Source organism: Passer domesticus, chromosome 4, assembly GCF_036417665.1.
Source record: "Passer domesticus isolate bPasDom1 chromosome 4, bPasDom1.hap1, whole genome shotgun sequence".
Taxonomy (NCBI): Eukaryota; Metazoa; Chordata; class Aves; order Passeriformes; family Passeridae; genus Passer; species Passer domesticus.
The window spans coordinates 66958521-66981522 of record NC_087477.1 but is presented as its reverse complement, the minus strand read 5'-3'; the positions used below and the strand labels follow the sequence as shown (position 1 = coordinate 66981522).

Below are 23002 nucleotides of genomic sequence, written 5' to 3'. Positions count from 1 at the left end.
AGGGATTTTGAAAATGTGATTATGGATATTATGGATTGCTACTTTATGGTGTTTAGCATGTACACAGACATCTCTACATATTAAAAAATCCCAAACCTCAATGTTCAGTTGCAACAGCACTTGTATCTGACAGGTGTTACATAGTGTGACTTTCAACAGATCACCATTTCAAGTTTCATCATGTACCTATGTTAAATTATTTTTTAAGAAATCAAATTGTTTTTCTCTTTTTCAATTTACTGCAAATATTTTGGATAGATCTTTTCTTCATATGATGTTTATCTTTTGGCACAAAGTTGTTTTTCAGTGTGTTTTTATTAGAACATGCACTATAATATCACTGAAATTTCTAAGTCAAATAACTATGTTTAATTTAAAAGATCCTTATTCATTGCAATTATTCCCACCAGTATCAAAGGGTTTAGGAATAGTCACAATAATCAAATGACTTACTGTGACAACATGCTGTTCTGGTTGTTCCCACTGTGAAGAATCAGACCCATCACCACATTTTATGGCTACTGTTTACCTTTCTAATAAATCCTAAATGTTCCTTCTGGATTATTAATTAAAGTTTGATTTTTTAAAAATATTTTCTCTACTAAAGCCTAATAACTACAGCAATATTCATAACATGTCTCTGGAGATGCAGAGAGGTAACTGAAAATTGTGAGAACAAGAAAACATCATCAGTAAAATTGGGGGGCTTTTTACCTGTCAATAAAATAGCAAACCATTTCCTACTGACTGCATAGATATAAATCAACCACCCTGAAGTCCATGTCTTAGGACATTCAGAGTTGGAATATTTCTTTTTATGCTGTCACCACTTAGCAACTTTGTGGCATATGGGTATAATGTGCTGTGTAGTGCTAAGCATTTCTCTGTGCTTGGGGATTATGCATTATCTGGTGAAAAATACCTGGTAGACAAACAAAGATATTATCTCCTACAATAAAACCCAAACATTTAAATGCATCATTTTTCTGAATAGGGCAAAACATCTATATTTTAGAATTCTCTATTATCATGCCTTACACCTGTAGTTCATTTCTCCAGTGGACACTTATGAATCTGTGACTTTCATACCACTGTTTGTGTTACTGTAGTGTAAATTATAAACATAAAAGAGGGGATCACAACTATAAAGTGTACCTCTAAAGAAATTTGTTTTATAGGTGAAAAATAATATAAAAGAGAAACCCTATATTTATTTTCAGACCTCTGACAGAGAGCTCCTTTTAATACCATATTAAGTCTCTGCTGGGCTGCCAGAAATAAAACACAGTATGAGCTCAGACATACCGCTTTTATTCTGTGTTTGGGTTTATTCTTAGAGGCAAATGGATTCAATATATTTTCAACCCAACCACATATTTTAAACTGCTGCCAGTTTATTGCTGTCTACAGATCTCCCAAATTCATAGAAATAAATCTAGAGCCCAAACTCCTGCTGCATGCATGAAGGTGATAACAGAAACAATCTCTCCTGTAGTGTGTGAGAATGGAAAATGATGAGGAAAAAAAAAATCAAACCATGATCTACATGATCCTAAGACTCCTGAAACACAATTACAAGCTAATAATTAAGAACATCACAGAATAGCTGGATTCCGTGCTTTCCATAGTTCTATAGGCTCCAAAACACATACATTCAGTACACCTTCACTTCTCTTCCACATTCTACCTGGTGTACTCAGCCGGAAATACAGCCCAAACACTACTTAGCCATAAAATCAATAGAAAGCAGAGCCCCTGCCAGAGAAACCAGAATTCTGAAATACAATATATTTAAAAAAAAAAAAAAAAAGCCTATGTCACACTGTTGTCCATTTGCTTTTGATGTAGCCACACATTACAGTTCAGGCCAAACATTATGGAGACAAACCATCCATTAACCAACTCCACCTGCACTGCCACACTGTGCTCCAAATAATGAGGGTTTGGTACCTGCACTTCTTAAGTCCCAGAGGTGTTTGCTAATAAAGAAGGGAATCCTACTTGGTTCAGACTGTTCAGACTGAAATTTGGATCCTTGACTTCCAAGACCACAACTGTTTGCTAATGTTTTCTCTCTCATCTCAGATAGGAGTTATGGTCTCTGCTCATAGGAGACAATAAATGGCCAGCATGTGTTTGGCAAGGAGGAGTTCAAATACAGTCTATTTTGGTACCTGAAAGAAAGAGAGGACAAGCAGAATTGGGGAGGGGGATGGGGAGAGGATAGTAGGACAGCCTGGCAAGAATGCACATATCTATGAAACAGTGAAGCAATCAGGCGTTGTATTTTTAGATACTTTCTTTTTCAAGTGCCAAAGATTCCGAATAAATCACAATGGCAAACTGAGAGACTGAGATGGGATAGATAGCAGCAGAATGCTGCTCAGATCAAATATTCAGCTCCAGCCCAAAGTCCTAAGTGCTTATCTGATACACTGTAAAAGCTTTCCATGACACACACCAGCTACTTCTTTGATGGCTACACTTACTGTTATGTACCAAATCTGCCTCGATACATTTCAAAATGCCTAAAAACCCCAGGAAAGCATAAGTTATCTAAGCCAAGTATACCTGAAGCTTGTCCAGATGTTCAGTTATTTATATATCAACTCTCCAAGCATAGGTAGTAATCTTGACAGACAGAATAATTAAAGAAAGCTGTATTTTGTAAAAATTGATATTTACATTATGTAAAATTTATACTGATGGAAAGCCTTTATTTTTGGCATTCATGTCAAATATGACTCTCTGTAACAGAATTTTGCATATAATTACTGCTTTATACTCATTGAACAGAGGAACTGGAGATGGAAGCAGAACTCAAATTTTATACAGAGGCTTATACTGCAGTCAGTTCTCTCAAGTGTCAATTTCTTCCTCCACCCTGCAGGAATAGAATGTATCTTTTACACTGAAAATATTTGCATCTCCTTGCACGTCCGTCACACAAATATGTCCTTTTTTAGTTCATGAGTTCATTTAATTTATTCCTTGCCTTATGTATTTGCAGATTTCAGACAAAAAAGCTTTGCATTTGGAAGCAGCACTTCTAGCACAGGCTAGACAGGATGGTCCAGCATCCTGTCCACCTGAATCTTAAAAGTGTCCAATGATGAAGAGTGTCTGGAGACAACAGATTATTAGTAAAAATAGTGATGCTGACCCTTGACTGGCAGCACATTCTTCGGGTGGAGCTCCCAGACAAACCAGCTGATAACACTGATATGAATATTGGTGCAAATCACATGGAAAAATCACTGCCTGCTTTTCATTGGGTCAGATGAATCCCAACCAGGATATAAAGAAATTGGTCCAATACATACCGTTAACACATAACAGATTTTGTATTTCAATACGTGAGATACAAAATCTGTTTCCTCCTTTCCCTCCTCCAACCTCTTCTTTTTTTCCTGTAATTCTTTCCCAGTACACTTTTTATCCCTTTCTTACTTTTTCTTAGCATCCATTTTCCTAACTTCCTATCTTCAGCTTATTCATATGTAATTTTTTGTCCTTTTAGCACTATTTCCTTTGTCTTCTAAGAATGCCCCAAGCAACAAGAACAAGTCATTCATTAAAAGCAGAAGTGAGCAGTAGTGCACAAGGATCTCTCAGAGGTATGACAGAGAATATTTAACTCTAAGCAAACTTAAAGTTGGAAAAACAGTGCTTAATAATACTATTTGGTCCATTGTGGTACTTCTGCCCACAATGTAGAAATTACAACCTTTTTTGTAACACGAATAATTTGCAACCATCTTGTCTAATAACTGAAACTCTTCAAAACTTGTCATACATGACACCATGGCTTTCATAAATATTTATGTTTTCTGAATAGACATGGTTATACTGGTCAGCACAATGCCCATTCTGAATTCATCACATCCTAAAGCAAAGCAACCAGTTGCTGTGATAATGTCTTATTCATATTAGTATTCCCAACAGCTTAAGTTTGTCCTAGATATTGAACCCACAGGACATTTTTGATTAAACTTGTTCTTACCCACACAAACTTTTACTGATAATCTCCCTCTGCTCTTCTCATTTTCCTAAGACACTGCATGCCTTTACCCAGCAGCAGATGAGTTTTGACTATCACTAGCACTAATGCAGCTTTCTAATAGATAAAACATTGATAAAGGCAATCTCATGAGGCAGAGGAATTAAACAGCTCATCCTTACAATGGCTCAGTATTCACAGAGGAAACAGTCTCATACTTCAACAACTCTCAGTGGTGCTTCAATTGACATTAATTTGAATGCCCTTGAATCAGAAGATACCCTGCAAGGTGCAAGATTAAATGTAAGGAGAAGATCAGCTTAAGGCAGCCACTACCTGTTAAAAGGCACAAAATGTTGCCTTTTTTGTTAATAATTCTCATTATTCAAGCTGCCTGTGCATTATTTGGGTTTTATTTCACTTGGAAAAATTAAATTGAGGAACAGTCGCACTTTCGTTGGTTTCATTTTCTGACTCTCATGCACGAACATCAAATCCTGGTAACAACTCTACTGCAGGCATTACCATTTAAAAATGACTAACGTTTGAAGTTATGATTCTATTTGAAGAGAATTAATGAGAAAAAATCCACCTTCCTTGTTAAAAATGCAACAGACAGGTACATTCAGAAATGCTGATGGCACTGAAAATGAGTTGAACGTTTAAGAGCCTGGGGGGAGAGAGCTCGAAAAAAGTGTAAAGGAAAGTTTAGATTAAAAAGTGCCAAAACTGTGAGAATATGAAAATAAATGGGCTCTCTCACATAAGAAGAAAGCCCAGAGGAGTGAAGCTAGACACTTGTTAGCTTCACATCACATCACATCACATCACACTGGTGATGAGATATCTGTTGAGTAATTTGTGTCATTCTCCAAAAGAAAGGAGGTATTTCCTTTTAGTTCTGTCATTTTTATCTTTCCATATTCCTTTTCTAGCATAAAAACTTACATTTGAGAAATGTTTTTCCCACAGTAAGTCATGTTTCAGTCAGATTTTGCTTGCTCTAAAAAAGTGCAAAAGTGTAACTTACTTCTTTTCACCGTTACAAGCTTGAAGTGAATTAAAGCTGTCATTAATTTTTAAAAGCTGCTACGCATGCATATCAAGAGAACCAAAAGAAAAAACACATCTAATATACAGCTCAACTGAAGGCAACTTCCATAAAAACATCATCTGGGTATTTCCTATTACTTGCATGACATGGATTCAGATATTTCCCCAATTTTTGTATGGACACTTTCCTGCTACTGCGAACTATACCTGCAAGAAAAAAAAAAAAAATGTAGCTTTAAACTCTCTTTATGCTTCAATACCTACATTAATGATCCAGAAACCAAATAATTCCTCAACAGCAGCTACACAAATCCACTATGCCTAAATCATGACCTCAGTTTTTTTTAGCCTGAACAGTCCTGCATGGTAGTTGCACAGGTAGCCAAGAGCCTGCTCGGCATTTGTCTCTGATGATGCATGTGTTACAGAAGAAGTTTGACTCAGTTCAGACCTCTGAGAGGCTAGAGCTGGAAGGCTGAAGTGGTATGTGGAGGGAAAAGCCTAAATTATAACTTGGAGGGGCTGGATCTGAAAAGTAGTGAGAAGTATCACAGCACCACTTTAGTGGCCATGTTCCTGGTTGGATAATTATAACTACGCAATTTTTCCCAAAACTTTAGTGAAGTGCAAAGACGGATTTACAATTGTGCTGATAGCACAGTCAAATACTAAAGTTCCCTATTCCAAACTCAAATGACCTGGTATCCTACATGAAAGGCTACACATTCTAAAACATTTAAAAAGCTGGGACCTTAAGAAAAGAGAAAAAACAGGTACAATCCAGCAGGGAACACATGGCTGTGGACCTCTTCAAGCAAGCAGAAGATACATTCTGAAGCATTAGAAATCAAGCAAATGGTGGGATTGCACTGTGTCTTTCAAACAACTTGTTGGCAAGGCTACTATTCTACACTGGCATCACAGTTCATGAGAAATCTAGCTACACAGCAAGAAACATATTTTCTAAGAAAAGAAGTTTTCCCTGTTTTTGACTGCCTGTTTTGCAAAGTTTTTCATTAACTGTCCAGCTATCCTCTGCCTATCCCGCTGGCTTGAGCTGAACACCTTTCTAGGCAACACTTACACACACTGCACCCAAGAAGCTTCATTTTAAATAACTGGGAAAAACTCTTAACACTCCAGGAGTCAAAATCCCTGTGGAGGGATGTTTTTTTCCTCCCTAAAATGCAAGTTATCCTGTAGCCTTTCCCAAGTGAATGTGTAATTGCAATTTGAGGTACAGAGAAAGAAAGGCACCAAAGAAGGCTTACCAGAAGAAGCTGTCTCCATCAGATAGTTGCCGCTTAGGCATCAGAGAGGTACAACGGAGACCAAAGCAGGGAGGTGTAAGGGAGCCTGACCAAAATTACCTCCTGGGAGTTGGTAACTAGAGAGGATGTACCCTGCAGGTTCATTCCCAGCCCCAAGTCGTTTCAGTAAAGGCAAAAGTACCAGTTAGGTCAGAGCAGGCATCGTAGGGCGGGATTCGCGAAGCCCCGAAACGCTTCTCAGCCCGAGATCGCAGGCATTAAGCGTTCGCTTACCGTCCCCATAGACACACACACACATTCGCCCATGGGTGCGCTCGCCCCTCGCAAGCGGGCAGGCAGCTCCCCCTCCCCGCCCCACGCCAAGTTGCCAGACTTGCTGCCCGCAGGAGAGGGGACGAGACCCCAGATTAACTCAGAGAAGCAGCCTCGCGTCCCCGCGCTGCCCGGGTCCTACCGCCTGTGGAGCTGGCCTCCTCCAGCTGCGCCGAGATGCTCTCCACTCTCCTCACGTCCATGCCGGGAGGCGCCCGGAGCCGCGGAGGGAAAGCGCGGCAGCACCGCCGCAGCGGGGCCGCGGCGGAGCGGAGCGGAGCGGGATGGGAGCGGCGGAGCGGGATGGGAGCGGGAGCGGGGCTGGGAGCGGCGGAGCGGAGAGGGAACGGGAGAGGGAACGGGAGAGGGAGCGGGAGCGGGAACGGGAGCGCGGCCCCGCCTCGGCGGCGGCGCCTCCCCCGCCACCCGCGCGGCGCGGGGCGGGCTCGGTGCGGGGCTCCGGCCGCGACCCCTTCCCTGCCGGGACAGGGAGGGCTTGGGCTCGCTCACCTCCGCCCCCCGAGCTCCCCCGGGCCGCTGCCGCCGCGGAGCTCAGCCGGCACCTGCGGCCCGGAGCGGCTCGGAGCGGGGCGGCCCCGGGTGTGCCCCGAGCCGAGTCCGGCCGGGCCGGGCCCGCTGCGCTGCGCGGCCGCGCACGGGCGGTGCCCGCATCACCTGTTAGCCGCAGCCTGCCCGGGACACGGACCGGCGCTGAGCAGCGCGGGGGAGCTCCCAGCGCAGCTGCGCCCCTCGAACACCTCTGCCAGGCTAGCACGGGCTGGCTACACTCCCTAAACCCCAGAGTACATTTTGGAAGGGATTGGAAAGGGCATTTTAAGACACCTTCTTAACACTTCTAATTTATCAAAGTCTACTATGACATATGACATACCATTAGAAAATGCTTCAATAATGATAGTTCTCCCCGTTCAATTTTACACAGTTAATTTTTCAGCCTTTACTATTTCATCTATCCCTGCATGAATAATGACATGTTTCAGAAATCCCAATTCTTCTTCTCATTGTATTCAGTCCTAAAAATTATAGTAATTTTTTTCAAGGCACATAAGGTTTATAGGCTTAGCTACCTAATACCTATTTTTGTCATCTTATTTAATACTGTTCCTTGAACCTTGTATTATTAAGATTCTTATAAGCTGAAAGATAAAGGAGTAATTCCTATGCTCCATTGCCAACCAATGCTTTAGCAAAGGACTTATATCTCCTTTTATTTAGTGGGACAAACTTATGTCTGATTCAACCCCAAAATGATGGAATGGTTGAAGTCTTGAATGGACAGAGAAACCACAGTGTAGTGTAACGCTTGCCAAGAACAAGACAATGTCGAGTAGCTTTTGCCAAGTGTTATTTTTTGACAGAAATACATTCACTGATAGGAGGTTGAGGTAAGGCTGTGGAGAGACAGGATTCAGAGTACTGTATTTGTCATATACTCTTAAAGTATTTCCCTTCTGTAAGCTGAATCCTCAAGTAGGCAGGATATGGCTCTTCTTACCAAAGAAATTCAAAGTAATAAGAACAGAGATGAGGATTTTATCTCATTATCAGGATTTGAGCTTTCTTTGAAGCTAACCTAACAGGAAACTAATTTATGACAATTCAGAGCGAACCCTTCTCATGACATATATACAGTTTTCAGAATGAAGCAATTCAGATTCACTGTAATCACTTCCCTTAGCTCTACACCAACATTGTATCAGAACTCTGTGAGTTACAAAAAACCTCTAAATATATGGGAGCAGCTGGCCATAACAGATTGAACTAAGGCAGGAATGGTAGTAATACATCAAGAATACCTATACATTCATCTTGTGTCTTAGAATGAATTACAGGTATGCAGCACAACATGAAACAGAAGTGCCAGAAGTGCCTACCAGGTTTTTATAGATAAGGTGGTGTGTGTCAATTCAAAGATGAATTGTGTCTGAGGCAAAGGAAAAAGAAAGTGACCCAAATAAGCTGAACTGTCTCCATAAATCTGCATGTTCCTCTCAATCTCATCTGCTTTATTTTTATGCTTGTTCTCCTTGTTTCCATCCATTTGCTGTCTCCTGTTCTTCTTGATGGGCCTGGCTCCAAGTAATTTCCTCTGCATATTCCTTCCTTTTTTTTTCTCTTGAGTTTTAAATATTTCTCTTATAAAAACTTGTGTCATTTTGACATTCTTTGTAAAACAAAGTGTTCATGTCAGAATGGGGCATTTTTCCAACTTTGTTTTAAAGGGAAAATTCTATATTGTTTACCAAACCTGATTAGGTTTCCTCCAATTAACATGTCAAGCCCATGTATCTGCTCTATATAACATCCAGTAAAAATTGACATCAGATGTGATTTCATCCCTTCTATATAATTACATTTCAACATATAATTGTATTTCTACAAATATAGAGTTTCATTCTAGTTTCTACTTTTCAAAATATATAACGACTTCCTTTCTTCCTCATTTGCTTCAAATGTTTCTTTTGGAGCTAAATACTAATAATACGTTGAGCATGTATTCAGTGCTACATGTATCACTAAAGATTTTTTCCAGTGCCTTGTGATAAAATTTTAATTTCTTCTTGACGTAGTTGATGTAGTTTCTATCTAATTTTTAAATTAGAATCTGGATAAGCATATTCCTGCTTGCCACAAATGTAAATGAACTGTAAAGACTTAACATAATTGTGATTTAATGTGTCCAAATTAAGTTCCTCATCTGTTTAAAAGATGTAATATGTGAAAATAAGTTTTAAATCATGATGCTAAAATAATGATAAAAGAGGCATTTTCTTCCAAAAGAGAAAAATCAAATCACTGGTGAGTAAAAAATAACCAGCAGGATTTCTAGTAGTAGCATGTTCCTAACAGGGAGGATTTGGTTTTTATTTTTTTTCCTACCTCTTGGTATGAACGAGAAAAGGCTCAGACCCAGAAAATATACAGCAATAGCAAATATTCAGTCCTTTTAGTCCGTTCTGCTCCCCCACTGTCTTGGGACATCTGCAAAGGTTAACCCAGTAGTTCAGCTACTCAAATTGTATCATCACTAAGAAACTGAATAATATAGAATTAAAAATTTGAATAGAACAAATATAAGCCACAAAATATCCAACACGTCCATGTTACTTTCCAGGCCTCCAGAGAAGTCATTTATTTTGGCACTGCTTCCTCTGCTAGAGAATGGCTCTCCAGGTGGGAGCTTTCTTGATGCCCAGAAGAATTCATCATTAGGTTATACTTTGTAACTGCATGTCACTCACACTGTTTTTCAAAAGGAAAACAGAAACCCAACAGCTAAATCAGTCTGACACTTACTTCTAGGAAAAATATTCTTCCTTCTCCAAAAAGTAATAAAAGTTCATTTTGCTATTTTTTATTCAGAAATGAGAAAGAAACTGTTCTTCACTCTATGATACATTTTAAGAGTATTTTTGTTCTCAGAAGTGTATTTTATTTAGTTTTGAGTCATTCACTGTAATAACATATCCTTAAAAAATTTGTGTGTATTCTATATCACAAAAAATGAACAGTAATTTGGCCATACTCAAATATTGCATGTCTGTGATAAAGTACTTGGGAAAAATGAGAAGTGTCTGAAGCTCTGGGAGTGCACTGTCCCTCTGTTGAGGGATGTGCATGGGTGTCAGAGCCAGGCTGTTGTTGTGGTGGGGCTGCAGGCTGGCCTCTGTGGCTGGGGCTGCCCTGTTCCAGGCAGCTGGCTCCAGACAGTGTCCCAGCAGATCCACCACATGGCACAGCTGAACCCGTCAGCCAACTCAGTGGGACCTCAAGGGAAAGATATTTAAGGAAAGGCACAAAATGCTGAGGAAGGGAGAATGAGAGAAGCAGTGACAAGGTCAGAGGGAAGGGGAGTGCTCTGTGGTGGAGCCCTCCCAAAGGAACTGAGGCCCATGGAGGACCTGTGCTGGAGGACATACACATGTGTCATGGTTTGACCACAACATGACACACCATCATACACCGTGACACCACCATACACCATGATACACCATGACACACCACCATACACCATCATACACCATCATACACCATCACACACCACCATACACCATGACACACCATCATACACCATCATACACCATCATACACCATCACACACCATCACACACCATCCTATACCACCATACACCATGACACACCACCATACACCATCAGTCACCATCATAAACCATGACACACCATCATACACCATCACACACCACCATACACCACGATACACCATCATACACCATTTTTCTGCCCATGCATAAACCCAGGCCAGAACAGAGGAAGAAAGTAAGAATGAAGGAGCAGCTCTTGAAAGGATAATATTCACTACCTGCAGTATGAACAAAGAAGGGAAAGAAGTGACTGGAGTAAATTTGTGCCTGGAAAGGGGGAGAAACTGCTTTCCTTATTAGATGTTTTTCCTCTTTAACTTCACAATGCCCAAGTCAGTAATTAAAGTTGTCAATAAATGAAGCTAAACTCTCCAAGTCTGTTTTGGCCAAGACAGTAACTGCTAAATGATTTTTCTCTTTTTCTTTTGACCCCCAAGTTCTTGTGATTTTCTCCCCTGTCCCACTGGGTGTGGGGATAAGCAAGCAGGTCTGCAGATACTTGGCTCCAGCAGGGGTTGACCCAGCACAGGGTATATATATGGGAGAATTCAAAATACAGAATGAAATTGTAGGTGTAGGAAAGGTGCCACAGAGCACTAATGAACTACACTTCCCTAAAACAGTGGAACTTCAATAGTCAAGATTTCCCACTGGCACAGTCTAATTTTAGAGAGCTTTCAGAAAGAGTAATCTTGAATATTCTTATTTTTCTGACTATTAAACCTTAACAAGGACAATTTTTCAAAGGAACATTGTGCACCATGTATCCTCATCCTTATACAGAAATAAATATCAAGCAACAATGAAGGCCAGCCCTTGAACTTGTCAAAACTGGCTTTTAGTATTTCTAGAACTTGTTACTAAATAAGTAAGAAGAAAAGGTGAGAGCCTACTTTCCTTGAAAATAAATTTGTTTTTTTATAATAACATTTTGTAGTAAGTTCTGAGAGGATTAGAAGCAATTTGATTTACTGTAAATGAGTAACACATCGGAATCTATATGGCAGCAAAAAAAGAAGATAATATTATTTAGCAATATTATAAAAGAAGGTAAAAACATTATTACAATTTTAATATTATCTCCCTATGTCAAACAGTCAAGATATGAATAGATTTCTTTGTTGGGGCATTTAAAGAATCCTCATGGGAGTAAATAGGGGTTCACCCTTCATTCAGTTTTGGTGGGAAATAAGTACATTTTGTTCTTTCAGAAATAAGATCCTAAGATCCACCTCTTTTTTTTCTCTGTTTTTCTACTGTTGCATCTTTGCTGGCATCACTTTAGTGTGATGCAGATGATGGGAGTGGCTTCATTGCTAAATGCCAGTATTTAGACATTTGAGATTTGATTTGTGAGACTGTTGCGGTTTTATATCTCATTTCAACTGTGATTCATGGTTTATAATAGCCACACTGCAGATATTTTAGAAGAAAGCCATTACAAACTAAGACAAGGTTATATTTTAAAAATAACACATCTAATATTCAACACAACTTTGATGTGCTGGATGTGCTGGTTGAAGACTTCCTAGACATAATCTCTATCATTTAATCTAAATTGTTGTCTAATAGTTTGTTGCCACGATTAGACTGTCACTAAAGTTATCTCCCTAGTAAACCTGAGTCAATATAAGGTTTTATATTTCCATCAACTTTACATTAAAAAAAATAGCTTTGTAGTTTTTTAACAATAGAAGAGTATTGGGAGCAAATTCACCTGCTGCTGAAATGTAGCCACCTTCAGAAGACACAGCTGAAAAACAATGCATTAGACAAGCAGTAGTAGATTGAAGAAAAATATTGGGTAATTACATTGCATGTAATCTATGTTCTTGTGGGGGAAATCTATAGTGTTTTATATAATATAGACCATAGGCTTTACAATCTAACATGAAATATTTGCTTAGTGATCTGTCCTGGGCTCCAAAGAGACAGACAAATTAAAAACCTAAACAAAAAATAGCAACAAAACCCCTGAGCTGACCCTGGTGTAGGAGAGTGCCCAGACAGCCAGTTTATGGTAGGATGATTTCTCAACACTTTTTCTGGCAGTTTTACATTGAGCTGTATGTTGGCTTCCTATGGCTTTTTGTCCCACAATCTCATCAGGTAATTCTGCTCTCTGTTCCAGTAAATCCTTATTCCCCTCTACTTCTTTGTCTCCCCTCCATTTCCTTTTCCCTTTCCTATTTACCTCACACATCATTTCTCATGAAAAACCGAGTAACAGCCGAAAGGATAATGGCTTTTATGTTCAGCTTGTGAGATCACAGAGCTGTAGTGCTCTGTACAGCCAGCGACAGGATCTAACCAAATATAGTTTTTCATATTTTACATTTTTAAATCCGCATCCACCAAGTTTGCAGATGACAAGGCTTTAAGAACAAAAGTGTAGGGAATCTTAGCTAACTCAAAAGGCAGTCCATAGAATATCAAACAATAATTACTAATATAAAATTTAAAAATTTCAGAATGTTTTAAAGCATTTTGTTCCTATATTTCCTCTAGATTTATGGCACTAATGATTCATTGATGGGTATATGGAAAGACAGTAATCTCTTCTACTGTTAGTGCATCTAAATACAGAGATAAAGGCCAAATTCTCTCTTTAAGGGCAACAATATTCTTTTTTGAAAGAGCCCAATCTATATGGGAAGACTAAAAGAGATCATTCATTCTCATATAAAAAGGTCCAAGAGGGATATGGTTGCTATATAAATACATCTGACAGGTAAAAAAAGTGAAAGAATAAAAAAGCTCTTTCAGCTAAATGTCAATGCAAGAGGCAGAACAAATTGTATAACCTATAAATTTAGGTTGTATATTTAACGAAAGTTGCTAACCATTAAGAAATTCAGATACTGGGATGCCCTTCCAAAATGAATGGGAGGAAAGGCAAAATAAATGTTTTGAGGCAAAGCTTGATAACTCTGATGGGATGCCTGTGATAACAGAGCTCTATGTATATAAATCATATATATATTATTTCCTTTTATTAACAAGTAAAGCTCTTGAATAGAACAACAAATTCATAATACAGCATGAGTCACAGGAAAAGAGCTACAACGCTTTTGCAGAGATTACATAACACAATATATATAACAATAAGAGCCTCTACAGTCTACATTTATCCCTGTATATAATATTTTGAAAACTTGCAGGACATGATAGAAGTCCTTCTCATTTAAATGGTTGCTCCAAGGCAGACAGTGATCAATTGTTCTCCATGGCTAATGGCAGTGCTGCAGAAGAACAACACTTAGGTAGAAGCAAAGTAGTCCAAATTTAGGGAAAATTTTCTGACTTCTGAGGTAGCAAACAGAAGAGTTTTATGAAGTGGTCAGTGGAATACTCATCATTGAAGTGTTTTAGCTGCCTCATAGATAACTACTGAAGATAGTCTAAGGCTTTTGATCCTTAGATCTTAGGTCACAGCATAACATTACTATAAATCTTGAGGTATATTCTCTCCCTATCTATCCTTATGGCTGCATGATTAAAATAATAGTATTTATTTAATTGAGAGGGGAATTTGGCCAGAAATGGCCCTACTTTCTCAGCTCTCCATCCCCATTTCTCCTACAGAACTAGTGCTTCTTAATTGTGGAGGTTTTAGTCTATGAAACAGAGATGTATTTCCTGATTATTTTCTAAGATGCTTTGTTTCTTAATTTGCATACCTGAGTATTCTGTTGTCATGGAAATCTCTCCTCTGAAGCCCTTGAAGACCAGCTCTCTTGCTTCAATTCTGTTTCAAATTTTCTGCATCAACTAATCTTAATTCTTACTCCAAGTTTTCCCCATATTGTCATCATATCTAATTGACACTACTACAGTTCCTTGGCTCAAAACCTTATCCATAAGAATGCAAGGTTCACTTCAAACAAGTGTACTAGGTCTAGTACAAAGGCATTTTTTTACTCATTTTATTTTATGGCTATTTGTAATTCTTTCACTGAAGGACCATCCACATTAATAGATGTTTATTAGCTCTACAAACAAGAAAGATATTATTAAAAAAGGATATAGCTGTAATGAAATTCAAATAGAACAGCTTGAATAGTCACAGTATAAATTTTTTGTCTACACCTGTCTTCTTACATTGATGGAGGGAGTCTTATAATCTGTCCTGAAAGCTGAAATACTTGATTAATGGCAAAGATTAATCACATCAGTTTTCCTTCCAAGTAAAAGCTGGCCTACCAGTCTCTTATTTTCCATCAGCCAAAATATATCCAGATGCCTTCACTGATCACAGATAAAAATATTGCGGAGATTCATGAAGGTCAGGTTAGGACAGTCATGGTTAATGATGACTTCATTCCACTGAATATTTCTGAAAACTTGAGAATAGTGTCATTTAAAAAAATGCTTTATATGCCTATAGGAAATAGGCAGCTGAATGAAGAATCTGGCTACCAAACTAACAAGCTTTAGTTTCTGGAGGGATTTTAAAAGATAATTCATGCCAAGTTCATCATGTCATCAATAGAAGTTTTACATCAAAAAGAAATAGCTTCTGAGCACCAGAGAAAGGTTCTTTTGCAGCTTAATGTTCAAGAAGCTGCTACAGTCAACATTACAGCCAATGACCTAAGTCAGCTAAGGGCAGATATACATCCTGGATGAAAGATGAAAAAATATATCTGCCTTACTGTCCACTTGTTTCAGCAGTTAGCTGACACAATGTCATCTTGGTTTTCAGCCCAATTGCCTTTATTTGTGTCACAGCTCCTGCCAAAAGAGAACAATGCAATCTTCTTTCATCTGGATTGGGAGATGCAAATATAAAACTGTGTGTTATCTTCATGCTGAAGCAGAACCTGTTTGCTTTTTTTTTTTTTTTTACAGCCTCCCATATGTGCTTGATGAATTAATGACTGGAGCACAAAGTAATGTAACTGATCATATTTGTATTTATTATTAAATCCATAGTGCAGGCTTTGGTCTCTTAACTTCTGTTATAAGCTTTCACATCCACCTGATCCACCAGACTAGGCTATAAGCTAGAATTCTATCTCTTAATTACTTTGTTCCTTTTCTGTAGAATTCTAATTGTAGATGAGGTCAGTGCATTGGTAATAGATACTTAATTTTGTTTTCATAATTTTAAAAAAAATCAAATTTGACTCAAGATTGTGAGTCTGTGTTCTGAATTGGAGCAATTATCATGCAGCACATTAGTAAATCAGTATAAATTGTTGTACTTATGAAGTTGTACTTCTTAGTCTTCCTATTTTAAACACCTTACTCCTCCATTACATGTGTTTTACAGGCTACCATCAGTTTGCTTACCCTATAGCACCAAATTCTTACTCATATTGCCCTTTCTGGCTTTCAGTAATTATATATGTGTCATATTTTTCCTTGTTTTGGATCTTAAGACTAAGAAGTTAAATTCTCAAATATGCTATTCCTGCCCCAATGTGTTCATTTATAAGTTAATGCTGAATGTCAAATGACTAATTCGAACATTACAAATTTAGTAATAAGTCCTGCCATTCTGGACATCCAAAAATATGAGGTTATTACCTCCTTTCTGTCAACGTGTGGCAATGTCAGAAACACTGTAAGCCTGAAACTCCTTTTTGTTTCCACTTGAACATCCTTATTGCACAAAGAAATAATGTTTTCCTACTTTCACTCTCTTCTCAAAAACTGTAACAGATAATAACCTTCATTTTGGATAAGTAAAAGACAAAATTGATCTGAATATAAAGATGTTGCTAGAAGAAAGAGCATCATGACCTCTGTGACATAGTTTACAAGAATATTAACTGTGGCACTGCTTTCTTCCTCTGAGGTTTGACAGATGCAGTTCATTAGCATCTATGAACCTTTACATTTCCACATGATGCAAAAGAAGAGATGCATGTGAATCCCAACTATTCTTCCTACAAGGTTCAGCTGACTGAATTGCATGTACAAGGTACAGTTACATGTGGTGCTGAAGAAAATCAATTTATCCAAGAGTTAGGGAGGTCTCTACAAAGAAGGTTCAGGGGTCCCATTCTCTATCAGTTATACAACTTGGATCAGCTCCCCCAACTCTAGATTCACACTCTTTTTGTGTAAGAATCACACTTGATCCTAAATTGCCAGTTTTAACACTTAGGCATCCTTTGCTTTTTGCTCTGTTACCAATAACAACAGGGCTTGATGATCTGGGATTTACACCACTCCATATGAGGTCTTTCTTTCTGTTGTCACACAGAATAAGTACATCTTCATTTTCCTACATGAGAAAATTTGGTTTAGGAAGGAGATTATACAGCAGTGTGATTGTTTTTCTACAACACAATTCCCATTTAATTATTAAAGAGGCAGATTGGTACAGTAAATGATTCATTGAGTCAGTTGAGTGACTAACTACTTTCAACCTCGGCTAGTTTCAGCAAGATAAGGCCTTATATTGACTGAAGAAATGCAAAGGATCCGTACAATCATTCCCAAAGATGACATGGACCCTGTTAGTAGCAGGGGATGGAAAAACCAGGGCACCATAGGAAAACTCAGGAAACCAGAGCTTCCTGAAATCATGCGTAAAGGTTATGTGACAATCTAATTAACTAATCAGAATTATTAGAGAAGAATTCATTCTTTGCCCTTTCAACCAGTAGTACAAAAGCAGACAGCCTTAGCTACTGACAACTTTCCAACATGTCTATACTCTATTACTCCCAGCTTTAAAGGGAAGCTACCATAGAAAGAGAATTTCTACTTTCAGCTTCAGTCTGGCTTTGAGGGATGTCAGCAAGGGGCAGACCACAAAGACAGTTCACTTCTGACTCACTTCCCTCCCACTAAAGTTAAAACACTCTGGAAATCATGTCAGACCTAATTTTCAGAGGAACCAGCAAGAAAATCTATACATTCAAGGAGTATGGATGACCTTACATATACCAAGTGGTTCATTAGTAGGATTTGATCCATGCACCTAGGGCTATCTTAGGTTATATAGTGGAAATATTAACTGGTTCATTAGCATGAAAGTTAATGCTTGTTAACTTCATAGTATTCTTTTCTCATTTGAGCCTGAAGGCACATGATTAGTCATCACACCTTCTTGTCACATAAAGAAGCTCAGTTCTGTCACAGAAGTAACAACCAGTCTCTAGAAAAAGCAAGTATTTTTCCATAAGGCAGACATTGGTACTTCTTCTGAGTACCACCCAACAAAGCCTGTTTTAAGAATGATAGTGATATAAAGAAAATACTGCCACTCACTTGTTAGGGATGACCTGATCTAAATTAACTACTGTATATGACTTTTTTTTCTTTAAATGGAGAGAGGTTGAATCAGAAATTAAATTACTGGTTTGTTCTTTAAAATTTGGTAGAACATTTTGTCTCCTCAATCCTATTTTAGCAGGAAAAACAGAAGGACAGATTAGAGAATAAATAACTTTTTAAATGGCATATGCATAAATTTAATACTGTTAGGGCACAAACTGACAAAAAAAAAAAAAAAGAAATCAGAAATGGAGATGGGAAGCTGCTACCATGGCCATGGCAAGTAAGGTCAGGAAAGGGGGAACAAATTGATTCCACAAAGTCAAAGGTCTACACAGCAAATGCTGCCAGGCACTGTGCCAAATTCTACAAGAGCAAAGATTAGATGGGGAGATCAAGACAAACACCAGGCAACAGAATTGTGCAAGACAATAAATTTAGTAAACAAATTTTATAAACAACGGCAACCTGTGCATTAGGCTTGAAAATCTGGCAAGCTGGTGGTAAAGTAGCAGCCAGGATTCACCAAGCTTTCATTCTCCCATGGTGCTGACTAAATGGCAAAGACAAAAAGGCTGTCTGGCCACATGGATCTTCTTGATGTGTTGACAGAGTTTATCAGCAAACCAGCAGAAGAGCAGCCTACAAGCTCATTCTGGCTACACAGCAGTGCAGCTTTTAAAGTCACAAAACTGCTTCTAAGTATATTGATACCATGGGACCTACCTGGCACCTCAGCTGGGGATAGGGCTGTGTTACAATCTTTCTGCATGGCATCACACTGTGCCATACAGAACTCAAACTACCATTTCTTGCACTCTCATTACTAAACCACTAGAAAACAAGTGCTATAATGATCAGAAGAAAAGTAAGAAGTCTTGGATAGGTGCAAACTTAACTTAGATACCTAACAAGAGAGATAATATTTTTTTTTTAATTTACTCCAAAACAATAAATTTATAAGATACATAATTGGAAGATTATATTTTATAAATTGGCATTATCAAGAGTTCCTGAAGCTTTATTCTTTAACATTTGTTATGTATTACAATATTCTAAAATTCATATATTAGGATTCTATGTTCAATTTTGACTTTGAAGTAGCAGCCTTGGTATTTGTATGATAGCTGACTGATAGGTATGAAGCTGCCAATGACAGTAAGGAGTAACAGAATATGCTTGAAGGCTTTTTTTTTTTTAGTTGTATTTTTTACTCATATTCAGGGACATATTCTCAGTAGACTTTCATACTGTGATTAAAGCAGAGGAAACACAGAGCATCATCTGCCATAGTACTGTCATTAGACTAAAGTCACCAAACCTGAAAATCACAGGGAAAATGGTCTAGACTAGACAATGGCAAAAATACAATGCTGAAAAGAAGTGTATTTCCTAATGTCATTTCCTGAACCTCAAACACTAATAAGGTAGCCAGTATCAATTCTGAGCTTCTTACCTGAGTAGCAAATTATGCATGAACTTTCTCATTCAGGAAAATTCCAGTCCTTCAGATGCCTCCAATCAGTGGATGACATTCATCTGCTAATTAGCCTTCATCTAATGCCCAGTTTTAACCAAATATTTCATAATTTGAGTATATCTTAGGTGGCAGATGGATGTTGTATTTCACTAATAAACAAAAAGTGTCAGGTACCTGGATTCATGACATTAGGAAACAGTCTAAAAAAGTTAGAAGGAACTCTAGCTCACAGTCATTCCATCTCCAAAAGACTGCAACATTTCAAAAATGTATGAGACAGACAACAGATCTTAAAAAATAGCATGAAACTTATTATTTGTTGTTTAGCAAGATTGTCAAACATAAAAGCACAGGTGTCAGAATACTGCTTGAGGGGGAAGTTTTGATGCAGCCTCCTGAAGGGAAGACCTAATAGTGTCCATCAATTACTGAGCCAGAGATCCACAACGCACTTTTCAGTCAGTTCAGAGAAGGCAGTAGGAACTCTTTGAAAAATTACTTTATGCTAAAAGCAGAAGCAGTATGTGTTTAAGATATGCCTCTGTGCCACAGAAACACACAGCATAAGCTAAGTCCATAAAAAAAAAACCCACTATCCAGTAAGAAAAATCTTTATTACCATCATATCTGATTATGCTCTGAGACTTCAAAAAAAAAAAAAAATCGAACTAGAAAATAAACCATAAGTTCAATATAAAACATTTCCTTTTAAACAGCATTTTTTCTGTGTGAAAAAATATTTAATAGAGCTAATAAAAATACAGTCATTATTGTTTTTAAGCTATGAAAGATATTCAGTGAAACTTATTGTCTTCATATTAATCTTACAGGCCCCAAGATTCACTACATCTTTCTCTTAAAAACCTTGTATGCAGAGGTTTTTGTAGGGCTTTTTGTGCTTTTGTTTGTTTGTTTTTTGGGTTTTTTTGGGTTTTTTTTTGCTTCAAGTTGTATAGAGCTGTCACTGAAAAGGAAGCTAAAAAACCCCTCTGGTTTCAGTACTCAAATCCTGGTTTAGGTATTTTACATACTACTAAGAAAATGCAGCATAGATATTAATCTCAATTCAGCTTCAATCGCAGGTAATGTGTTGCCATAACTGCCTGCAATATGCTGATTCAAACTTGGAACATCATTATAATTGTGCATTATCATGTAGTTTTGAAGAAATTGAATTCTGGAATAGGTGTAAAAGTTTAACAACCCATGAAGTCACATATACCTTAACACATAGCAGAAAATGCAGTAAAATTTTCATTTATATCAGATGTGTCAGTAATAGGTATTGAAAGTACAACTAATTTTAGGTCTAAATGCCTTGGGAAATTACATCTCTGTAAGAGTAATACCCAAATCACAGAATCATTGTTTTTCTCTTTCTGAATATTACTTTTTACCTGGATTACTCACTATCCTAATATGTTTTATTGATGCACTACCAGTAAACAGATACCTTGCTTATATTTGCATATCTTACTATTAAGTCCTCTGACTAAAAAATTATAATCTAACAGTGCTACAGTTTCAATCTGGACTCATTTACTAATTTCTATAGTGAACCCTGACAAGTCTTACCTGCTGTGTTTCCTTATCTGTGAAATGAAGCTAATTCGCTTGTACACAGAAAAACACTTATAAATTCCTATTGGAACATTCCTGTTGGATGTATTTGAATATTTAGAGAGCAACATGACATAAAAAAAAAAGGTTGTTAGGCTTCTGGAATACAGCAGAGAGGATATGTCACAAAATGACAGCAAGGCAAAGCCAGCTATACTGTTTCCAAATAAATTGCTTTTAACAGTGTTTTGTTATTCAAATCATGCAATAATAACCAATTATTTGTTTCTATGAGAGCAGAGTCCTTCTGTTTCAAGTAGGTGAATTGACTTGCCTAAATTCTGTAAATTTTGACTCAGTATTGAAAAAAAAAAAAACTAAAACAGAATGAGGCCATCATTTTTAGTACTTTTACAACTCTGGTTCAGGCCAAACAAAAAGAAAATGAATGAAATAAATTTTTCATACTGAAAATGCATCTTGAATGGGAACCATGGTCTAGCTGCTTATAACAATAGAGAAAATTTTAAGGTGTTTCTATTAACTTGAAAGGTTTTTGAAGTAACCAAAAGATTGTGCAAAACCCATCACAATATCTATGTATTCACTTATTCTGTCTCTGGAGAAAAAATATTAAATTTTTGTTCTATCAAGGAAAAATAATTTTCCAGAGGGACTCAGAGGTGTAAATGGAAAATTCCACTTCCAAGGCGCTTTGAACTGTGGTGAGATGGTGTGGAAATTCTGGATGGTTGCAGTGGGATTGATTGTTTTCCTGCATATCAATACACAGGAGTGAGATCAAAAATAAACAACACAGACTGATGACTCTGTCTCAGTATGGAACACTGGTCAATAAAGGGAAATTAGAATAAAAGCAGAGACATCTGTACACACAAGGCAGCAATATCCATGTTCCCTCTCTATGAATGAGCTATAACTCTACCTAAATTCAGGTATGACAAGCTTCTAGAATGTATGCACATTTCAAATGCAAGTGCAAATAAATCAGTTTTACTTGCAGCTCTGCTCAAGAAATAGGTAGTTTGGTATTATGTCACTGTTTCCAGGACTTAGGCTATTTTTATTTTGTTTCAATGCAAGAATTAAACTCTTCAAAATTTATAGATTCATATAATAGTTTGAGTTGGAAGGCACTTTTGAAAGACCATCTAATCTTCTCCCTAACCTGAGCAAGAACATCTTCAACTAGATTGGGTTGCACAGACCTCCATGCAACCTGACCTTGAATGTTTCCAGGGATGGGGAATCATCCACCTCTCTGAATGACTTGTTCCTGTGCTTGACCACTGTGATTGTAATAAAACTTCTTTCTTATATCTAATCTAAATCAACACTCCTTCAGCTTAAAAACATTACCCCCTTTTCATATCACAACAGGCTCTGCTAAAAAGTTTGTTCCTATCTTTCTTACATACCCCCTTAAGTACTGAAAGGCAGCAATAAGGCTTTTCCAGAGCCTTCTCTTCTCCTGGACAAGCAACCCCAACCCAACCCTCTCAGTCTTTTCCCCTTTCTTTCTAGGAGAGCTGCTCCATCCTTCTAATCAGCTTGGCAGCCTCCTCTGGGCTTTCTCCAACCAGTCCATGTCCTTCCTCTGCTGGGTACCCTACAGCTGAACACAGCACTCCAGGCAGGGGCGAACCAGAGCAGAGCAGAGGAGCAGAATCCTCTCCCTTGCCCTGCTGGCCACACTGCTTTGGATGCAGCCCAGGACAGAGCTGGCTTTGTGGGCTGTGAGTGCATATTGCCAGCTTTTGTCCACCCTTTCATCCAGCAGCACCCCCAAGTCCTTCTCTGCAGTGCTGCTGTCAATCCATTCATCCCATCCCCCAGCTGAAAGCAGGGATTGCTCCAAGCCAGCACAGCACCTTGCACTTAGCTTTGTTAAACCTCATGGAGTTCCCATGGGCCCACTTCTCAAGCTTGTCAAGGTCCCTCTAGATCA

General features: G+C 38.1%; 1 protein-coding gene across 3 annotated transcripts in view; it reads right to left on the bottom strand.

The window, feature by feature from the left end:
* The window catches only part of KCNIP4 (potassium voltage-gated channel interacting protein 4), a 385018-nt gene extending 377989 nt beyond the window's left edge, over positions 1 to 7029 (bottom strand). Inside the window, exon 1 of one of the 3 annotated variants that reach the window (XM_064418519.1) lies at positions 6779 to 7029. In XM_064418519.1, the coding sequence (XP_064274589.1) occupies positions 6779 to 6839 (61 nt within the window). In that variant the 5' untranslated portion in view covers positions 6840 to 7029. Of the gene's footprint in view, positions 1 to 6324; positions 6480 to 6778 lie in introns of those variants that run through there. The other 2 variants (XM_064418512.1, XM_064418520.1) reach the window with 2 other exon arrangements.
* Positions 7030 to 23002: the final 15973 nt, after the last annotated feature.